This window comes from Epinephelus lanceolatus, chromosome 20, assembly GCF_041903045.1.
Source record: "Epinephelus lanceolatus isolate andai-2023 chromosome 20, ASM4190304v1, whole genome shotgun sequence".
NCBI classification, from domain to species: Eukaryota; Metazoa; Chordata; class Actinopteri; order Perciformes; family Serranidae; genus Epinephelus; species Epinephelus lanceolatus.
In genome coordinates, this window is record NC_135753.1 from 25,345,828 (window position 1) to 25,363,349 (window position 17,522).

Here is a 17,522-nt window from a genome sequence, read left to right on the forward strand (position 1 = left end):
CTGGAACAAATCCAACAGGAGGCGCCCAGGAGGTCTCCTGATCAGATGCCCGAACCACCTCAACTGACCCCTTTTGACGTGGAGGAGTAACAGCTCTACTCCGAGCTCCTTCCAGATGTTCATGCTCCTCACCCTATCCCTATCTGTAAAGATGTTATTACAATATCAATCAGGACATTTATTTATATTATTGGCAAATAGTGGTTTATATTACATTTTCAATCAGCTTCAGCTTTTTATAAAATTCTTATTAAATTATATTCCTACATACTTGATATAAAAGTGAGCTCTGAGCACACACAATGGATTTCAAATCATATTAAACCTTGACTTTCTATAAATGCCATTACATGTACTGTAAATGAAAAAGAAAATTTGAATATGCCGGTGATCCAAGTATGCCACGATGCTTCGTAGCTTTACCCGGCTAACAAGTGCAGTTAAAATGACTTTGTGCTTTCACAATGGGCTGTGATTGACAGGCACTGACAATCACAAAGATATTACGCTCAGCAAGCTGTGAGCACTGAAGTACACTAACTACATATGCTCTGGGCTTTGTGTGAAGAAAAAAAGCAAGACATATGAAGAGAATGGTGCACCTCTAGAGTGTGTTAATGCTTTCATGTGTGTATTGTTGCAGTGCTCTTACAGAATGACAGTGACATTGTGGAATATGTGAATTTGCATGCCTTGCCCCCGGGTGTGTCAGCACGAGTGTGTGTCTGTGGAGATGTGTGTGCATGCTTTGCCTCTTCTACCATTTCAGCCTAAACAGAATCCCACAGTGGAACGGCATTGATCAAAAGGAGGTCAGACAGGTCTATTGAACCGCCTTCAAAGACATTCTGATTAGTTAGATGGTAACACTGCACCCATTCATCTTCCATGGAAGGACAGGGCCCACCTTAAGTACTGCAGGGCAGATCCACAACAGTTGAAGTAATAGATATGGGCAAAAGCAGGGGTAGGAAACTGGTGTAGACATCTTAGGACCTTGACAAGAGTTTGCTCTAAAAATCTGCCTGCTGCTAACAACTATCAGCAGTGCTAATGCACCACAATCTGCAATAATAATAATAATTTCATACTACATTACCTCACATTGCAATGGCAAAACAAATGATAGCAGAGGGCTGCCAGCAAATCCATCAATTAAACACAGGCATGAAAACTTTAAAAAGTGAGGGCTTCATCAAATTTTAAGAGGCATCTGTGTCCAAAATTATACTTTAACCAGATCTGTTTCACTATAAAACAGACGTGTGTAAAGTTTAACACCATAGTATGGACTGGAATAATAGTTTTTTTTTTTCTTTGTTTTAATTAATTAAAAGTGCTAACATATGATTGTTAATGCAGCTTTAATCAATACTTTTATACCAACAGTGGGTCAAATTACTACACAACATGTGAAAGGGGCCATGCGTAGTGGTGAATCAAACAATTATCACTCGACTGCAGTTTCCCTCAGCTCGACAGAGTTATATACCATATTTAAACTCAGTTTTTCCAGTGTTCTGTTTTGGTTCACTCTCACTGCTTTTCATAGCGTTGTTTTTGGCCACAGCAGGCAGCTGTTTACAGTGAAAAAGCTCTAAAAACACACTGTATGCCACCTGCCCAAACTAAGTGACAAGTTGGAAAACATTGTGAAAAATTTAGTAGCTAAAGAGCCAAACATTTCTCCCAGGAGTTAGTGGAAACCAGATACAGAGCTTAAAGTAGAGTCAACATTGAATATACATTTGTCAGTTGGCCAGAAACATGATATCTGCTGGATGTGTAAAGAAGGTAACTGTATGCTAACAAGTCCAGCATATCATTTTATAATGTGGTAATATGTCAGCGTTGTGTTCACAGCTTGTTTTCGCTGCCCCTAAGTGGACAAAACCCCCAACTTATGACAAGTTCAGTCTTCACATGTATGGTAAAGTACTTCCCAATTAAAAGGCCACGTTCTAATAGTACCCAAAACTGCGGTCACTCATTTTCTACATACTACCATAATCATTCATTCATTTTCCGTAAACGCTTATCCTGTTGGGGGTCTTGGGGGGCTGGAGCCTATGCCAGCTGACATTGGGCGAGAGGTCTGGACAGTCTGGACACGTCGGCAGACTATCACAGGGCTGACACATACGCCCCTTTTACACTGACAAATTTTCAGCAAATGTTGGGCCATTTTGCCGGCAAGCTGTGAGCGTTTAGACACACAGAGCCAGATTGGCAAGTTGATCCGAGATGCCCAATTTTCCGCCTCGTAGGGTAGTCATAATGGCGGAAACCTTTTTGGTTTAAAAAGACCGAGGTGGCCTTCCGCCATGGGAGGCGCTGTTGATGACTTGTGGGAGGAGCTGTTGATGACGCCGCATGTGCGAGCCACTGGCGGTGGATAAACAGGAAACAGCTGATAGCAGGAATTAGTGAGCAGCTAGTAGCAAGAGGGAAACGCAAACCTGACAGACACTGTAAAGATGAGCAACTGGGGAGACAAGGAGTTGTGCACCCTCCTTGTCCTCACAAACAAAGAGGCCATTAACTGTCAGATAATGGGGACGGTGAAGAACGGGCCAACTTACGAGAGAATCGCCGAAGGACTGACCAGCCGCGGCTTCCCTCCCACGTCACTGTTTACATCACACGCTGAGCTACATGTTTTGTTACTTGCTCACGCCCCCAATGCCCCGAAAAAGGCGTATTCTGTATAAACAAAAGTAGGCAGGTGGCATTTTGCTGCACTCCCCGATTTTGTTTTTATACTGCCAATGCTGAAAGAAGACTGATTGGGCTTTCCTGCAAATTCGCACAATTCCTGTTTCAAAAGGGCGATAGAGACAGACAACCATTCACACTCACATTCACACCTACGGACAATTCAGAGTCACCAATTAACCTGCATGTCTTTGGACTATGGGAAGAAGCCGGAGTACCCGGAGAAAACCAGTGCTGACGCGGGGAGAACATGGAAGCTCCACACAGAAGGGCTCCCCCAACCCTCTTATTGTGAGGCGTCAATGTTAACCACTGTACCACCGTGCTGCCTACGTACTACTATATACTATGTCAGATGACTTATGTAAGTGGTAGTGATTTCACCAAAGGTCGTAATGCAGTTGTTCAGTTACAGCCTCAGTCTTGTATCTGTTAAAATTGGCTATAAGGTAGCACTTATGATCTTCAATCTCATCACTATTCTTTAATAGAGACACAGGTGACAAAATTGAGCTTTTGATTGCTTTGGTGTTTCAGTATGGACTGACAACTTTCAAGGATCCGGTAAAGCTTTTCAGTACAAAGACTCTGCTCGACACATGAACAGCTTTTTGAAATGTGTCTATCTGTATTAATGTGACTAAGCCATGGTCCAAAGTTAAGCATCCCAGCAAGCCAGACTGCTCTTGAAGTGAGGACAAAATTGATCTAAATCAAGCAGTGGCAGTTGGTGTCTACTTCTCTGGGCAAGGATATTGATGAAGGTAAGTGTTATTGACAAACCTAACTTGAAAACAAATCACTCAGTTCGTGGAAAATGCTGTTCCAATCAGCACAAAGTCAACTCCTTATTGTGGCTTCCTAGTCACGTTTATGTTAACAGTGCGATCCATGCTCCATGTTTCTAATAACCACTGAAAGTTTCTTTATGTCTGTGCCCTGATGGAGAAAAAAACTTTTATTCAACATAGGGCAAGGCTTAGTCCCTGGAGGTTAAATCAGTCCAACAAAGTTTAAATGTTTTGCACACAGGCATCAGATTCACCGAAAGAAGCTCTCATATTGAGCTAAAGGCATGGATGACTTCGTATATGGCAAATCCGTCCCGATGTATTTGTCTACTCTATGACAAGGAAATAAATTGGAATGTCAACAAGTTGTAATGAATGCTTCCAGTGAGCCAACACTGGGACGTGCTGTGCAGAATCTCCAGCTCTGCCATACTTGGCAATGAAATAGAGAAACGCGTGGCTCAATTTTGATGTTTGATTAAGATCATATAGTGTTTTCCAAGGCTGAAACCTACTCTTTTCTTTCAGTTAAAAATGAAAAAAATGTACTGTTTACACACATCCCCCCACACTGTGAATCCACCGCATCAATTATATCCATTTATCAGTATGACAAGCACACAAAAAAACAGCCACAACACCCAGAGCCCTGAGTCATACATCTCTAGATAAGAATTCAGAGACTCTGTTTATATGACTCTTCCAATTTAAACCCATTTGATTTATGACACTCATGACACATTGTTTTAGTGCTTCGCATATGACTGAGTGTGTATATTCATTAATGAATGATTGTGTGGAAGCACGTGCACACAGGAATTGTAGCTCTTACCTGTCTATGATTGCACACATGTCTAGGCTGACATTCTCAAATGCTCCGATAGTGCCTTTTTCCACCTCGTGCAAATCAGCCGGTTGGTCGTCCACCAAGATTGCTTGCATGCAGCCCTGGAAGGAACGCTGGGAGGGTTGGAACAGCGTCTGGAGAAAATACCCTGAAACCAGCGAAAGAAAAAAAAGCAAAAAATAAAACTTTATTACAGATTATTTTACTATTACAAAAGCAAGAGCGTTGGAGATCAGTCAACTGAATTCTGAACAGAATTTGAGAAGGAGCTGAAACAAAGGGATGCACAGCAGCGTTTGTTCAAAGAAATAAGTGAAAGAGGTGAAAGGGTGTGGGAAGCTGACAATAAACAAGAAGAGATGCATTTCTTTTGATCTAGGCTTTAATATGCATCATGAAAAGACGACCTTCTGTAGAAGTAGACATCAGACTTAACAGCGGTATCATCCTTGACGAGTAACAACAGACCTGGCTCCTGGCTGGTTATTGTCACTTTTTAAAGCCATGAACCTTCATCAGTCCTCATGTTTTAGAGCTTATCCACAAGGCCCATTAGCCTTAATACTAGTGCTAAGGCCGCAATACACCAGAGGACATATAGGTTTTACTATATACAGTACCTTTATGGGATACAAGAGTCAATGGCCCGTCGAGAGGTAGCACTGGGCCTTGACTGAAAAGAGGACAAGGCTAGGACATAGCTGTGTGCATATGATGTATGCGCATGCGAAATCAGTTGCACAAATTGAAGCCCGTGGATATGTGATAGGTGTGTATATATTTTACATAAACAACTTTGTCTTCATGCACAGGTTTACAGTATATGTGTTCACGTGCATATCCAGAGGCGTTATAGAGTGTACATGCACAGTCAGGTATAGGAGATGCGAGCCTGGAATTCAATCTTTGCCACAAGCACACAGGTCACTCATAAAACACTGCCGCTCAATGACATCTCCATCATTGTGATGTTATAAGCTGTCACACTCTCCAGCATGCCTATTAGCCTCAAGGCCAAAGCATCAAAAAGGCTTATTATAGAGGGCATATGCACTGTGAGTGTGTGTGTGTGCGCACCAACATAATTGTAGTTTATGTGGCTTGCTGATATGCCAGCAAATAAACCAGCAGAAAAGTTAAATGTGCGTGCCAGCCTGTGTGTGTGTGTGTGTGTGTGTGTGTTTGTGCTGGATTCATCCTTTTCTTCACATCTTCTGATTTTCATTTCCTCCCCCAAAAGTTTCTCCTGTCATCCTTGCCATCTGTCTCTTCTCTTGCCACACCTGTCTGCTGTCTTTCCAGAGGAGTGGGAGACAGACAGACAGTGAAAGGAGAGAGGGAGAGATGGAAAGGGAGAGAGAAGATGGGAAACAGAGCAGACTGCAGCTGGCTGGCAGCACTTTGTGTGCTGCTGTGGATAGCATATGAATGCAAAGGAAATGCAGCCTTCCTGACAGTTTGGCACAACAAACGGTGCAACGCATGGAACAAGGGATGGGTGGATGAATGTATGTTGCCGGGCTGTGAAAGCCAACAGGGGGTGGGTACTCTGTTTTTCTATCTACACCATTGACGGGTAGTTTTTCCAATTTAACTCTGCGAAAAATGTACTACATTCTTTTTGGGTGTCATCTGTTTAGGGCTCACATATTGCTCATTTTGTATGGAGTGAATTTTCAAGACACTGCAACTGAAAATGTTTCTCTGCTTCTAAATTTCTACTGAAACTGGTTATGTCTCATTTGATTAAAAAAATGTTTCGGATTAAAGACATTTTGATAGTGTCTAATAAAAAAACAAACAAGCATGTTATCCCTCACCTCTGCCTGAAATCAACCTTTTTAAAGTACCTTTAGGTAACCACTTAAAGGGACAGTTCACCCCTAAATCTAAAATACATATATTCCCTCTTACCTGTATTGCTGTTTATCTATCTAGATTGTTTTGGTTTGAGTGGCCAAGTGTTGGAGATATCAGCTGTAGAGATGTCCGCCCTCTCTCAAATACACACAGTTACTCAAGATAGCTGATAAGACAACCGTTGATATGGTTGGTGGGTGTAGTTCGGTAGAAGGAAAATAGTTCCTACAAGAAACTGCTCACAACATGGTCTGTGGATTACTTTTTGTAACCAGGTCATGATTTCTGGAAAAAGACATTGTTGAGTTGAGTTTTTCTTTTTTTTTGGTGCTTTGAGCACCATGAGCCAAATGCCATCTAGTTCCACTATGTTTGAGAGAGAAGGCAGACATCTCTACAATATCTCCAGCACTTGGCAACTCACACCAAAACAATCTGCATTGATAAACAGCACTACAGGTAAGAGGGGAAATCTGTATTTTTGATTTTAGGGTGAACTGTCCCTTTAACATCCTGTATCCTCTCAGAGACATTCGTGGCTGTACTGGGCAGCTCCCTTGCGTCACTTTGGTCCCATTTCCAACAAACACTTTCAGTATGGTACCTCTGGAACCAAAAGTAACCCTTCAGACATGGTACCTAGACCCTAGTGTTTCCAACCGCAAATAGTACTCTGAAATGTGGGCGGGGTTGTTGTCACTCACTGCTCCGTGCAGCACTCACTGTATTTCCTCATAGATGGAAATCTGCACCTCATTTATCGTCCACAGAACGAGGCTGCATGCAGACATTTTCAGAACAAAATAGAACAGGCCGCAGTGAGAGTCTCTCTCCATGAGATATTTAAAAATAGCAGGTTTGTGCATTTAGTCCTTCTCAGGCAAGCTCAGGGGTTTAGTGTTGCTGTAGCCCACAGGAACAACGCTCCACAGCTCTATTTTTTTCGCTGAGTGAGGATTGGGATATATGCCATTCACATAACCCGGCCGAATTAATATATGCTCGAAGATCCACTTATTATTAAAAGTGTATGTCATATAAAAACTAAAGTAATGGTCAAAGTTGTCACAGTGAAACTTAAGGTGTGTTGATTGATTCAGGTTGTCAACTCGTGCATTGAGTAACATTACAAGTCAGTCTGCCCAGTGAATTAAATTTGTTTTTTTCTGACGACAGCTGTTGCGAGAGGCAGCAAAACATCCTTTCATTTTATAGTTACAGTAATAGAACTACAGTAAAACTCAGCCCTGCGCAGAGTGACCGTCCTCTATTGACCAATCAGCAGACTGCAGTGTTCACAGCTCCACCTTTTAGTACCAGATCTGTGTGCTAAGTACCTCAACAGAGGGGGGACCAAAAATGGGGACAGTACAGAACGGTCCCATTAGTACCATCGACAACTTTTCACAGTGGAAACGGAAAAGCGTACTGAACTGAACCGTATTGTACTGCTTGGTGGAAACGGGGCTTTTGATTAACACTGTAAATGTTGCACCACACTAATTTGTATAATCAATGAATATGAGCTGGCTAAATAATTAATGTTTTGGTCAAAGCATCATGTTTTCCCATATTGTTGCTCTAAAGCCATGACCAGCAATGTATCAATGTATCAGCCAGATTGCTGTATTGCAGCTGCAGCGACAAACAGAGGAAGATACAGACACAGATTAACGAGTCGGATACAAACAGAGACAAACACTTGGCAAACAAAGCATAGACGTGGTCATACATCTGTACATCCTCAAGCTATCACACACACCCGTAGCCTAAATCCAAGCTAAGAATGTCTGACCACATTTTATTTTTCCCCCCCCGAAAGCAACGATGCCGTGTGGTTTTAATTTGTAGTATAAACAAAAGCTCTATCTCTTATAACCCCTCCAGATCTGGAACAGCAGCAATAATCCCCTGCAGTCTTGCTGGCACTCTATCACAGCCCCCCTGCTGTGCCCAAAGAGCCTCTCTTACAATACACACTGGAAGACCAGCACCAGCTCTCTGCTACCTGAACACCATCTGACTGGCGCGGCTGGCTCACAGGCTTCAGAGCACTTGTTTCCACATCCCAACACATTTCGGGGACGTATCTGCTTTCAGGAGAGGTAGGCTGGAAATCGGCCAAAAATGCTTAGACGTCGAAATAAACAAATATTCCGAGGCTGCAAATCCACAACATATTCAGAGGAGACGTTAAATGTTGCCAACAACAATATGTAGATTCTCAAATTCCCAAATTCACACCAGGAAAAATTGTGCTTATCCATTAACCACCTGCTGCTATTTCTCCCTGAGCAATTCCCCTTAACTGTTAAAACAAACAAACACTGCAACTCATACTCCATGCACCTTCACACAAGTGTCTCAAACACTACTGGACACAATTTGAGGACACTATGTACCTGCTATATGCACAAGAATGCAGCACATACACAAAAGGGCAGGGTTCACACTCTGTGATAGCGTGGGCGTCAGATTCATATGTCTAATTCATCACAAGCTTTAAGATGAAGAGGAAGAGCAGACAGTATATGGAAGCTAGAAAAACATATACTGTGATTATTATTTCACACTACATGTGTTAGAGAGATTATTTTGAAATCTGTGAAAAATCTTATATACTGAAAGTAACTGAATAAACCAACTGGAGTGTCAGTGACACTTCATTTTTAAAGGTCAGAAAGGTTTCGCATCTTAACGCGCTGTAGATTGCAACAGAAAAGCAAAGTTTAAGACTTACGAGACCTTCATATATTCATACGCAAATAAGAAATGTGAGAGAAAACATAATGCTTGCAAAATGATGACAAAAGGAGCAATGAGCAAAGAAATGCTGTGACACAGTTTGAAGCAGCACAGCAGAGTTATAAAATTGTTAAGGAAGTGGAGATTGCAAAACTAATAATGGAAACACAGAACGCTTCCCCCCCTCCAGTTATCAAACACCAACATGCTCCAGGGTGGAACATCCCATAATTGACTACTCTCTCATTAGTATATCCATTTGTCCCCTGTTCCTGCAGGGAGAAGAGCATAACTTTATGGCCTTGTGTATGTGTGTGTTTGTGTGAGTGTCCGTCTGTCTCCCCTCTTGAGAAATTCAATTTGTGGATGTCTCGTGTCAGTCACTTACTAATTTCTCTAAGCGCAGCGTCAGGAGTGAGAAACTACTCCCCGTAAAATAGGCTTTGGGTTCAGGAGGCTGCTTCTAAAAGCAGACGCTCGGAGGATAGAGGGGTGGAGATGAGAGGAGAGGAGCGGAGACGAGGGGAGGCAAAGGAAGGGGTCGACCCGGTTAAAGAGGATAAGAGGGATGAGAGGGAAGAGGAGAGGATGAGGGCCAAAAAACGGAGAAGAGGAGATAAACTGAGAAATTGGAGAGAACGGAAGAAAGGAGGGAGGGAGGCAAAGCGGAGAAAAGGAAAAACAGAGGAGAACAAAATTAAGAAAGCAGGCATAGTTGAAGATAGGATGTCAGGGGCTCAGAGCCAAGCCTTTTCCTCCCTCTGACATCTAAAGTATAATATCCTGTAACTCTGTGACCTTGGGTTTAGGCTGTGCCACGTGAATTTTAATGCCACAGAATCAGAAAAAGCAGGGCAATTATATTTAAGGCAACAGTCTTGACTGGTTACTTTAATGCCTCTGAACTCGAAGAAAACTGTTCTCGAGGAATACGCCACCTCAGTGTATGAAGAACAAGACCTGGCATGGTACAATGTTACTGTTTAAAGTAGAGCTTGTCTCAGGGATATTAACTGACACAAACATTGCACAATGCAAACTAAAAAGGTCGACCAAAATAAGGAAGCAAAATAAAGAAAGGAAAAAGTATTGCCAGCATAATTTAGCCTCTCAACTCTTTGGGAATGGTACTTGAGCTGCATAATGTCCCGTCTTAGTCATCAAAATATATTAAACATAACCGCTTATAGAAATTAGGTGATTTATTAAGTTAATTAAAGCATTAATTTGCAAATATTTTTATGTCAGCATGCTTGTCTTTGCATCGAATTACAGCTCCATGGTATTAATATTAATGCTATCTAAAAGCATTAAGGAGCTCTGTTGTGTTTAAAAAATGAGTTTCCTTTAATTAGAAAGGAAAGATGGACTGCTGTACGGAGGGAACCTGTTGTTTAAGTGCTGGGTGACATTTCTGATGCAAAAACGTCCCGGCTCATAATGATCGCTGGTAGGACGAACAAACAGTAGCTGGCTGGAGAGAAGTCTAGCAGCCTCTGGCGAAGTGTTTTACATGTTTCACATTTAATGGAGACACAGTGTTTGGCCTGGAGGACACTAAAACTAATCATGAGCATGTGGTGATATTCTGTCCACTCTAAAAGAGAAGATCACCCACATGCACGCAAGCTCACTTTCCATTTGATTAAACTCAAACTGGTAATTAGTTCAAGTAATACCGTCTTGTCCACAACCTTTGTTTGTGTATATAGGCGCACAGTGTTAAGATGCCTTCAAAGCAAAATTACCTGTTACCCAGGTGCACTGATCCTCTCTTACTTTAATCATACTATGCTTTAAGTATCACATGAAACACTGTGTCTTCGTGTGTGTGTAAGCATAATGTGTGCATGGCCCTGCATATGTGTGGCAGTCAAGCTTCAATATAATACTAATAAGTACTAATTCGGTTTAATGTAGCAATTGGACATGCCTAATAAACATTTAGCCGCAGTGGGAAAAAATATATAAAATGACGAATATGGAAACGGACAGATAGTCAAACCCTCTTCCCTCTGACAGCCAGGCAAGGTTTCTACAGTGGCTCATATTCCATAGTAGTGTATTTGCCATTGGACCCAGCTTACTAGCAGTTTTCACGTCCATAATTCACATTATATGTAAGGCAAACACTATAATATGTCCACTACATGCATCACACTTAGATGAAGAGAGGACAAACTAAAACAAAACAGACATGGCAGCAGACTAGGCATGTCACCATACCAGAAATTTAGTGTTATTACAAATGTCGGTGGAATTAAAACTTGTGACGTGCGACAATTCACTGTAACCTAAGATGTAGCCTGACGTGCACCTCGCCAGGATTGTAACTACGCGTCGCAGTGACGCAGACCTCCGGTCTGTCGCTGTATACTGACACCATTTACCTCAGGAGAAATGGAGCTTGTATTTACTTTTAGTTCACAGATAAGAAACTATAAATTGTGAAGACAATAAAGCCTCCATTAAAATAGCATTTTAAGTCTTGTGTGTGATTTATCCTTCAGGGATTTATACTTCGGGATTTATCCAGGTTTCATATGAGAAGAGGGAAAGATTGCCGGCCGCTAGGCTAATCAATACAATGCCATAGGCTTGTGCTAATAACTTTAGCATGTTGTATTTGTTTAAAAAACGTGTTTAGTACAGGACAGTTGCTTTGTCGGTGAACCTTGCTGTGTGCCGTTACCTTTGTCAAATGTTGCCATTGTCCCTGGTTTTACATGAGAAGAGGAAAAGATCGCTAGTTGCTAGGCTAATTTCTACAATGTAAAATGCCATAGGCTTGTGCTAATAACTTTAGCATGTTGTATTTGTGGGGAAAATGTGTCCAGATAAAGACAAGTGTTTGTCTGTGAATGCTGCGAGTTATAGTGAAGCTGATTTGTGTTCCTGTGTTTGAAATTGTCTCTATTAAGCCATGTTTAATGTGTGTTTAATGTGTGTTTTGAATCAACTAAAATTTACATAGGCTGACCAAACGTCCTCTTTTGCCCGGATATGTCCACTTTTCACGTCCCGTCCGGGGCGTCCGGGGGGGTTTTATAAACTGATGATAATGTCTGGTTTTCCGTGTGTTTGTGTGTGTGTGTGTGTGTATGTGTGTTAGAGTGCGGCACGGGCAGCATATTTCTGTCCGAACCCGAACCGAGCCCGACATTATTTAATGACCAAAGCACTGAGTTTGTGTCACACAATTGTTACAGGCTATTTAACAGGCCGCGCGTGCGCCGTGGATGTTCAGCTGCGGAGAGGGAGACCTCCGTGTTTGAGACGGGAGCGGGAGGCGGGAGGTCCGACGCTTCTAGCGAGAGGAGAGGGAGAAATAAAACAAAATAAGATAAAATAGGAAAAACCTGTCTCCCTCTTTTATTTTATTTTCAGCATTTAATCAAGGCGGAGGCTGGCGGCTGGAGGTCCGAGACTTCCAGAGAGGAGAGAGATAGAAACAAACAGCCAATGTGTGTCTGTGTGTGTTATGTTCAGGTGTTGTCACGTAAATAACAGTGCCCAAGCAATAAACAGGACAGACAATAGGATTTTATTTATTTTTACACTACATTTTCACTGAAAGCTGACCGAATCCGACCCGAGCCCGAATACAATTTATAGCTACATTTTTGACCAAACCCGGACCGACCCGTCGGGTACCATCGGGCTCGGATCGGGTAGCCACACTCTAGTGTGTGTATGTGTCCCCTATTGGGGCCTATCTGAATTTCTGTCTTTGAGAGATATTATTTTGTAATATAACTGAATTTTCTATCCATACATATAAATTTTATATATATAAAAATTATAAGGCATCTTTGAGCAAACTGCGAGTATCATTTAAGTAGGCTATGTCGTGGCCGGCCGAGTGTCCTCTTTTTTGGAAATCAAAATATGGTCACCCTACTTTACAGCACTTCACAGAAACTGGACGTGTAACTGCAGAGTGACACAGACACACCACCACAAACGTAAAAATGCTCACAGGGGCATAGGCGACATGCGTAGGCTACGTGTGTAGGGTCAAAATGTTTCGCATGAGACACCAACAGCCAACTCCCAGGTGGAAGTTCTGTGTTTGCTTGAACCATTCACCTGCGCTCCAGCCTGCCCTATGTGGCTTTCTCGCTCTTTATACTTCAGTAGTTGTCAGAAGCGTCAAAAATGCAGTTGCCTGATGTGTCTCATACTGTCGCTACAGGGTGCCTCTGTGTGTGTTGACTGACTTCAGAGTTTTGGCATCGGGTTCGGGGTTAACTTGTATCCCTAACTTCAAAATGCAGCTGCTAGACTGTTAACTGTTCTGGCTCACTTGCATTAGTCACCGGTGAAATACAGAATTGATTTTAAAATCCCAAACCCCTAAATGGATTAGCTCCACAGTACATCACTGACTTGCTAATTCCATATTGTCCCGCTAGGTCACTCAGGTCATTCTCACAAAAACTCCTCTTCCTCCCTCAGTCACGCCTCAAAAGCAAAGGTGACCGAGCTTTTTCTGTTGCTGCTCTCAGGCTCTGGAGTAGCCTCTTGTCCCACGTTAGGTCCTGTTCAGCCACTGGCAATTTTAAATCAAAGCCAAAGATGCAAAGATCTACTTTTTAATCATGTAAACTTGTGTTGAGGTGACTGGGAAGCACTTTGGCTCAATTCCTTTTGATTTTAAATATGTTATATGAGAAAAAAGTGACTTGATTAATACCAAAGCACTGGTTCTTGTGACATCCCACAGCAGACATATTCTAATAGTCTAAATGGGTGTACTGAGAGCCGAGTTATTTTAATACAGTCAGCTTAAGTGGTAGTAGTAGTATTACTTTGTTTATGGAGTCTGGTTCAATCTGTGGTCACAAATCAGCAACTGTTGCCAATGAAAACACAGCAGACTGATGCCTTCAAGCCATGAGATTCAAAGCAGATGGCCACCTGGATGACCAAACCTATACACACAACTCTCAGCAATTATCTGAAGCCTCATCCTGTTTATAAAAGAACATGCATTGTTCATGATACTGAGGGCTTTCTGCTAATTGTGGCACTCTGACAGAGCAGTCACATAGAAAGTGCCGATGGAATATTGTTAGGGAGCTTTAGGACAGCTTAATGCGGTCGGCCTCTCTGACTCATCAAGCTGAACGATCAGAGAGAGTAATTGAGGGCAAGCCAAAGGCTAAACTACCTTTTGCACCCTCAGTATATTATTCGGTTACCTCTGTGCGGGGATGGAAATAAGCCCCGGAGCGAGATGAGGTGGAGTGTTTTAAATAAATGCTCGAGATTTTCTGTCTGGGTGGAAAAATAGGTGTGTCTCTGTATGCAAATGACACATGGAAGTTTCACAGCATGTGGTCAAAAATGCCCACACACTAACTCACATACACACAGATTCACATGGCGTCAGGCCTTCGTACGTGATAATGGGGAGGCAAGAAATTGAGTATCAGAAAATTAAAATCAGGTCATGAAATCGGAGGACTGATCAGTGTGCTGTATAAATCTAAAGTTAAGAGCAAACTAAAATAATTCCTGGAGCTGAAAAACAACCTGCGACAGCACACACACCTTTTCACATGAAAAAGAAATCTCAAGTCTGAACTAAGAATGAACTGGTTGAAACAGTTCCAAAAATGTCTCCCTGAAACTTCTCGCCTACTGTGTGAGGCGGTCGCCTAAATATCTCTTTGTACTCCTTGCCATAGTAATAATCAGCAGTTCTGTTGCCCCTGCAGCCTTCAAAGTTGTGTTTACCACCAGACTCCCTGCTCCCTCCGTATTCATTATGTCATGTAAAAACTAACGAGTAAAACCCCAGTCACAGCTGCTGCCAATTCAGCCCACACATTACCTCTGTCGGTGGGGGGATGAAAAACTTCTGAAAGAACACGGTTCTGTGTAATTGTATGAGTATACGTGTGTGTGCGCATGGAAAAAATGGGTGAAAGCCAGGTGCAATAAAACACAGAAATATAGCGCATACTGTACAGTGTATTGTGTGTTTCCATCTGTGTGTATATGAATGAGGAGCCTGTGTTTCCTCTGATGATGCTCACGTACTGCCTCTGGGATTTTATGTCTCATTGTCACCCTTCCTCTCAGCCTCTCAGCTCCTCGGGATATATCTTTCACTTCTCTTTTACTCTCTCAAGCCTTGCACTCACTTATTAGCCTGCTGTCTTTAAAATTTCTCTGCCAAAAACTTTGTCTCATTCCTTGTCTCTACTTTTTCTCGTCTTCCCCATCTTTTAGATGTCCTCTCCTCAGTTTCACTGATCCATCCTATCACTCTCTCTGTCTGTCTCCTCTGCCCTCTTCAAGGGGTAAAGACATTACAGAGATCCTCTCCTCTCAGCCACTATTGATTCCCAACTCAGTTACCAAAATCAATAAATCACCAATTGGATCAAAACGGAGACGAGAGGGTGAGAAGGAAGAGGAGAAGAGAGGAGAGAGAAATCAGAAAAGACAGACAAAGATGACAAAAAGCTGGCTTGAAAGAGAGATAAGCGATAATGAAAGATTAAGTGTTAATATTGAACGATTCTGCAACACACTGGATTAAAGAATCCAAGAAAACCCTTTGAAAAAGCAAGCGTTAAAAAAAGAACGTAGCAGGTTTTTGGATGCTTCCTGAGTGAAATGTAATTAGCATATCAAGGCCTCACAAGCTTAGATTTCATAAATAAAAAGTACAGAGTCATCATGGGCTTAAGGGGGATTCACTCAACAGCGGCGAGGAGTAAATTAAGATGGACAACAGAATAAAAGAATCCGGACGTGAGTGCGCGAGGTGCTCTGATCCTTATTGACTGGCCTGGGGAAATGGTTTTGCTTGATGGAGGAGATTGTGCTCTGATAGAGAGGGGGACGGAGGCCTGATGGAGCTATCAGAGCACGGACTATCTCTCTCAGTTACTGTAATTTCATACAGGTGCCTACACAGCCAACACACACACAGTCACATGTGCGCACTTAGATACGAACCATCTTCCAACAGACGAACAGCAGTGTCTGGCATCATTAACCTGGCGTCTTCCTAATTCAGACAGATTGTGGCTGCTGCATGTGTGTGTGTATATTAGTGTGTATTCCCCTCTGTACGGTTGTGTAGTGTCTGCGCTCTTGCTAAGTGAGCAACTTCCTGAACTCTGGCCACTGGGATAAAGATTTCAAGCCAGATAAATGATTTGTAGACATATTAAACCTGCAAACACACAGACGGATAAGACTTCTGTTGGTACAGTTTCACTGAGTGCTGTTTCACAGTCGGCTAACACCAACAAAAAATTGATTCAAACTAACGAAAATAAAGTACTCTAAAGTAAAGACAGAGTAATTAACATGTATTTTAATAGGTGTCAGTTTACGAATTTTATGAATTTACTAATCAATCATAAGATTGAATGATACACAACCTGGATTTAAAGAAATGTAAACTGAATGCTATTTTCTGATGCCACTTTTCAGAACACTTTTATCTTTTGCTCTGATACCTCCCATTGCTCCCAGATGGGCACTGAAGAGGAATGTGATGGGATGACGATGGATGGAGGTGGAAGTGAGGGGTGTGTTGTTGTTTTTGTCAGATCTGTGGCGGGGTGACCCTTACCTCCTAAGTGATAGGTTCCTCCCGTGGTGATGGTGAGAGGTGAGTTGGAGCGCACAGCAGACGCCTCCTCGCCATCTATTGTCAACATGGCAAAGTTCTCCTTGGCGACCAAACGTATCGCGTGCCACTGGCCATCATTAAGGCCTGAACCTGGAGGGACGCACAGATAAAAATGACGTCAGAGACAAGGGTGGATTATGAGGCAACGGGCCCCAGGGGACAGATATGCAAAAGGCCATGACACATCTTCTACACAGGAGCAAGACTCACAGATTTTGTGATTGTTTTGTGTCTCTTTGTAGTTGTTTTATATCCCGTCAAAGTAGTTTTGTGTCTCTTTTTGTTTTGTTTTTTTGTCTCTTTGGGGTAATTTTGTGTCTTTTTTGGTCATTTTTATGTCTTTGTAGTTATTTTGTGTGTCATGTTGGTGGTTGTTTGTCTCTTCGTCGTAATTTTGTGTCTCTTTTTGGGGTTTTTTTTGCATCTCTTTGAGGTATTTTTGTGACTCTTTGTGGTCATTTTGTGTCTCCTGTTGTTTTATGTCTCTTCCTTGTCTGTGGGGTTTTTTTGCGTCTCTTGAGGTAATTTTGTGTCTCGTGTTGGTTGTTATTTGTGTCTTCATTGTAATTTTGTGACTCTCTGTAGTCATTTTGTGTCTCATGTTGGTTCTTGTATGTCCCTTCATCATAATTGTGTGTCTCTTTTGTTTTTTTTTTGCGTCTCTGAGATAATTTTGTGTCTTTTTTGGTCATTTTGTGTCTCATGTTGGTTGTTGTATGTCTCTTTATTGTAATTTTGTGTCTCATTGTAATCAATTTGTGTGTCATGTTGGGTGTTTGGGGTCAGCCCTATGTTCCCACAGCCCAAGATTCCCACATTTCTAAGATTTTTTTTTCACTGAAAATTAGGCCCTATGTTCCCACATTTCTAGGACATTTTCAAAATTAGGTCTTGTGTTCTTACA

The 17,522-nt window shown here is 42.1% G+C and overlaps 1 protein-coding gene across 2 annotated transcripts in view; it reads right to left on the minus strand.

Annotated features, from left to right (window-relative positions):
- Window positions 1-17,522, minus strand: part of cntnap2a (contactin associated protein 2a) — a 465,407-nt gene that overhangs the window by 173,863 nt on the left and 274,022 nt on the right. For both annotated transcript variants that reach the window (XM_033639118.2, XM_033639119.2), the window contains exons 10-11: window positions 16,559-16,708; window positions 4,339-4,501 (exon numbers count right to left, since the gene is read on the minus strand). In XM_033639118.2, the coding sequence (XP_033495009.1) occupies window positions 4,339-4,501; window positions 16,559-16,708 (313 nt within the window). The remainder of the gene's footprint in view (window positions 1-4,338; window positions 4,502-16,558; window positions 16,709-17,522) is intronic.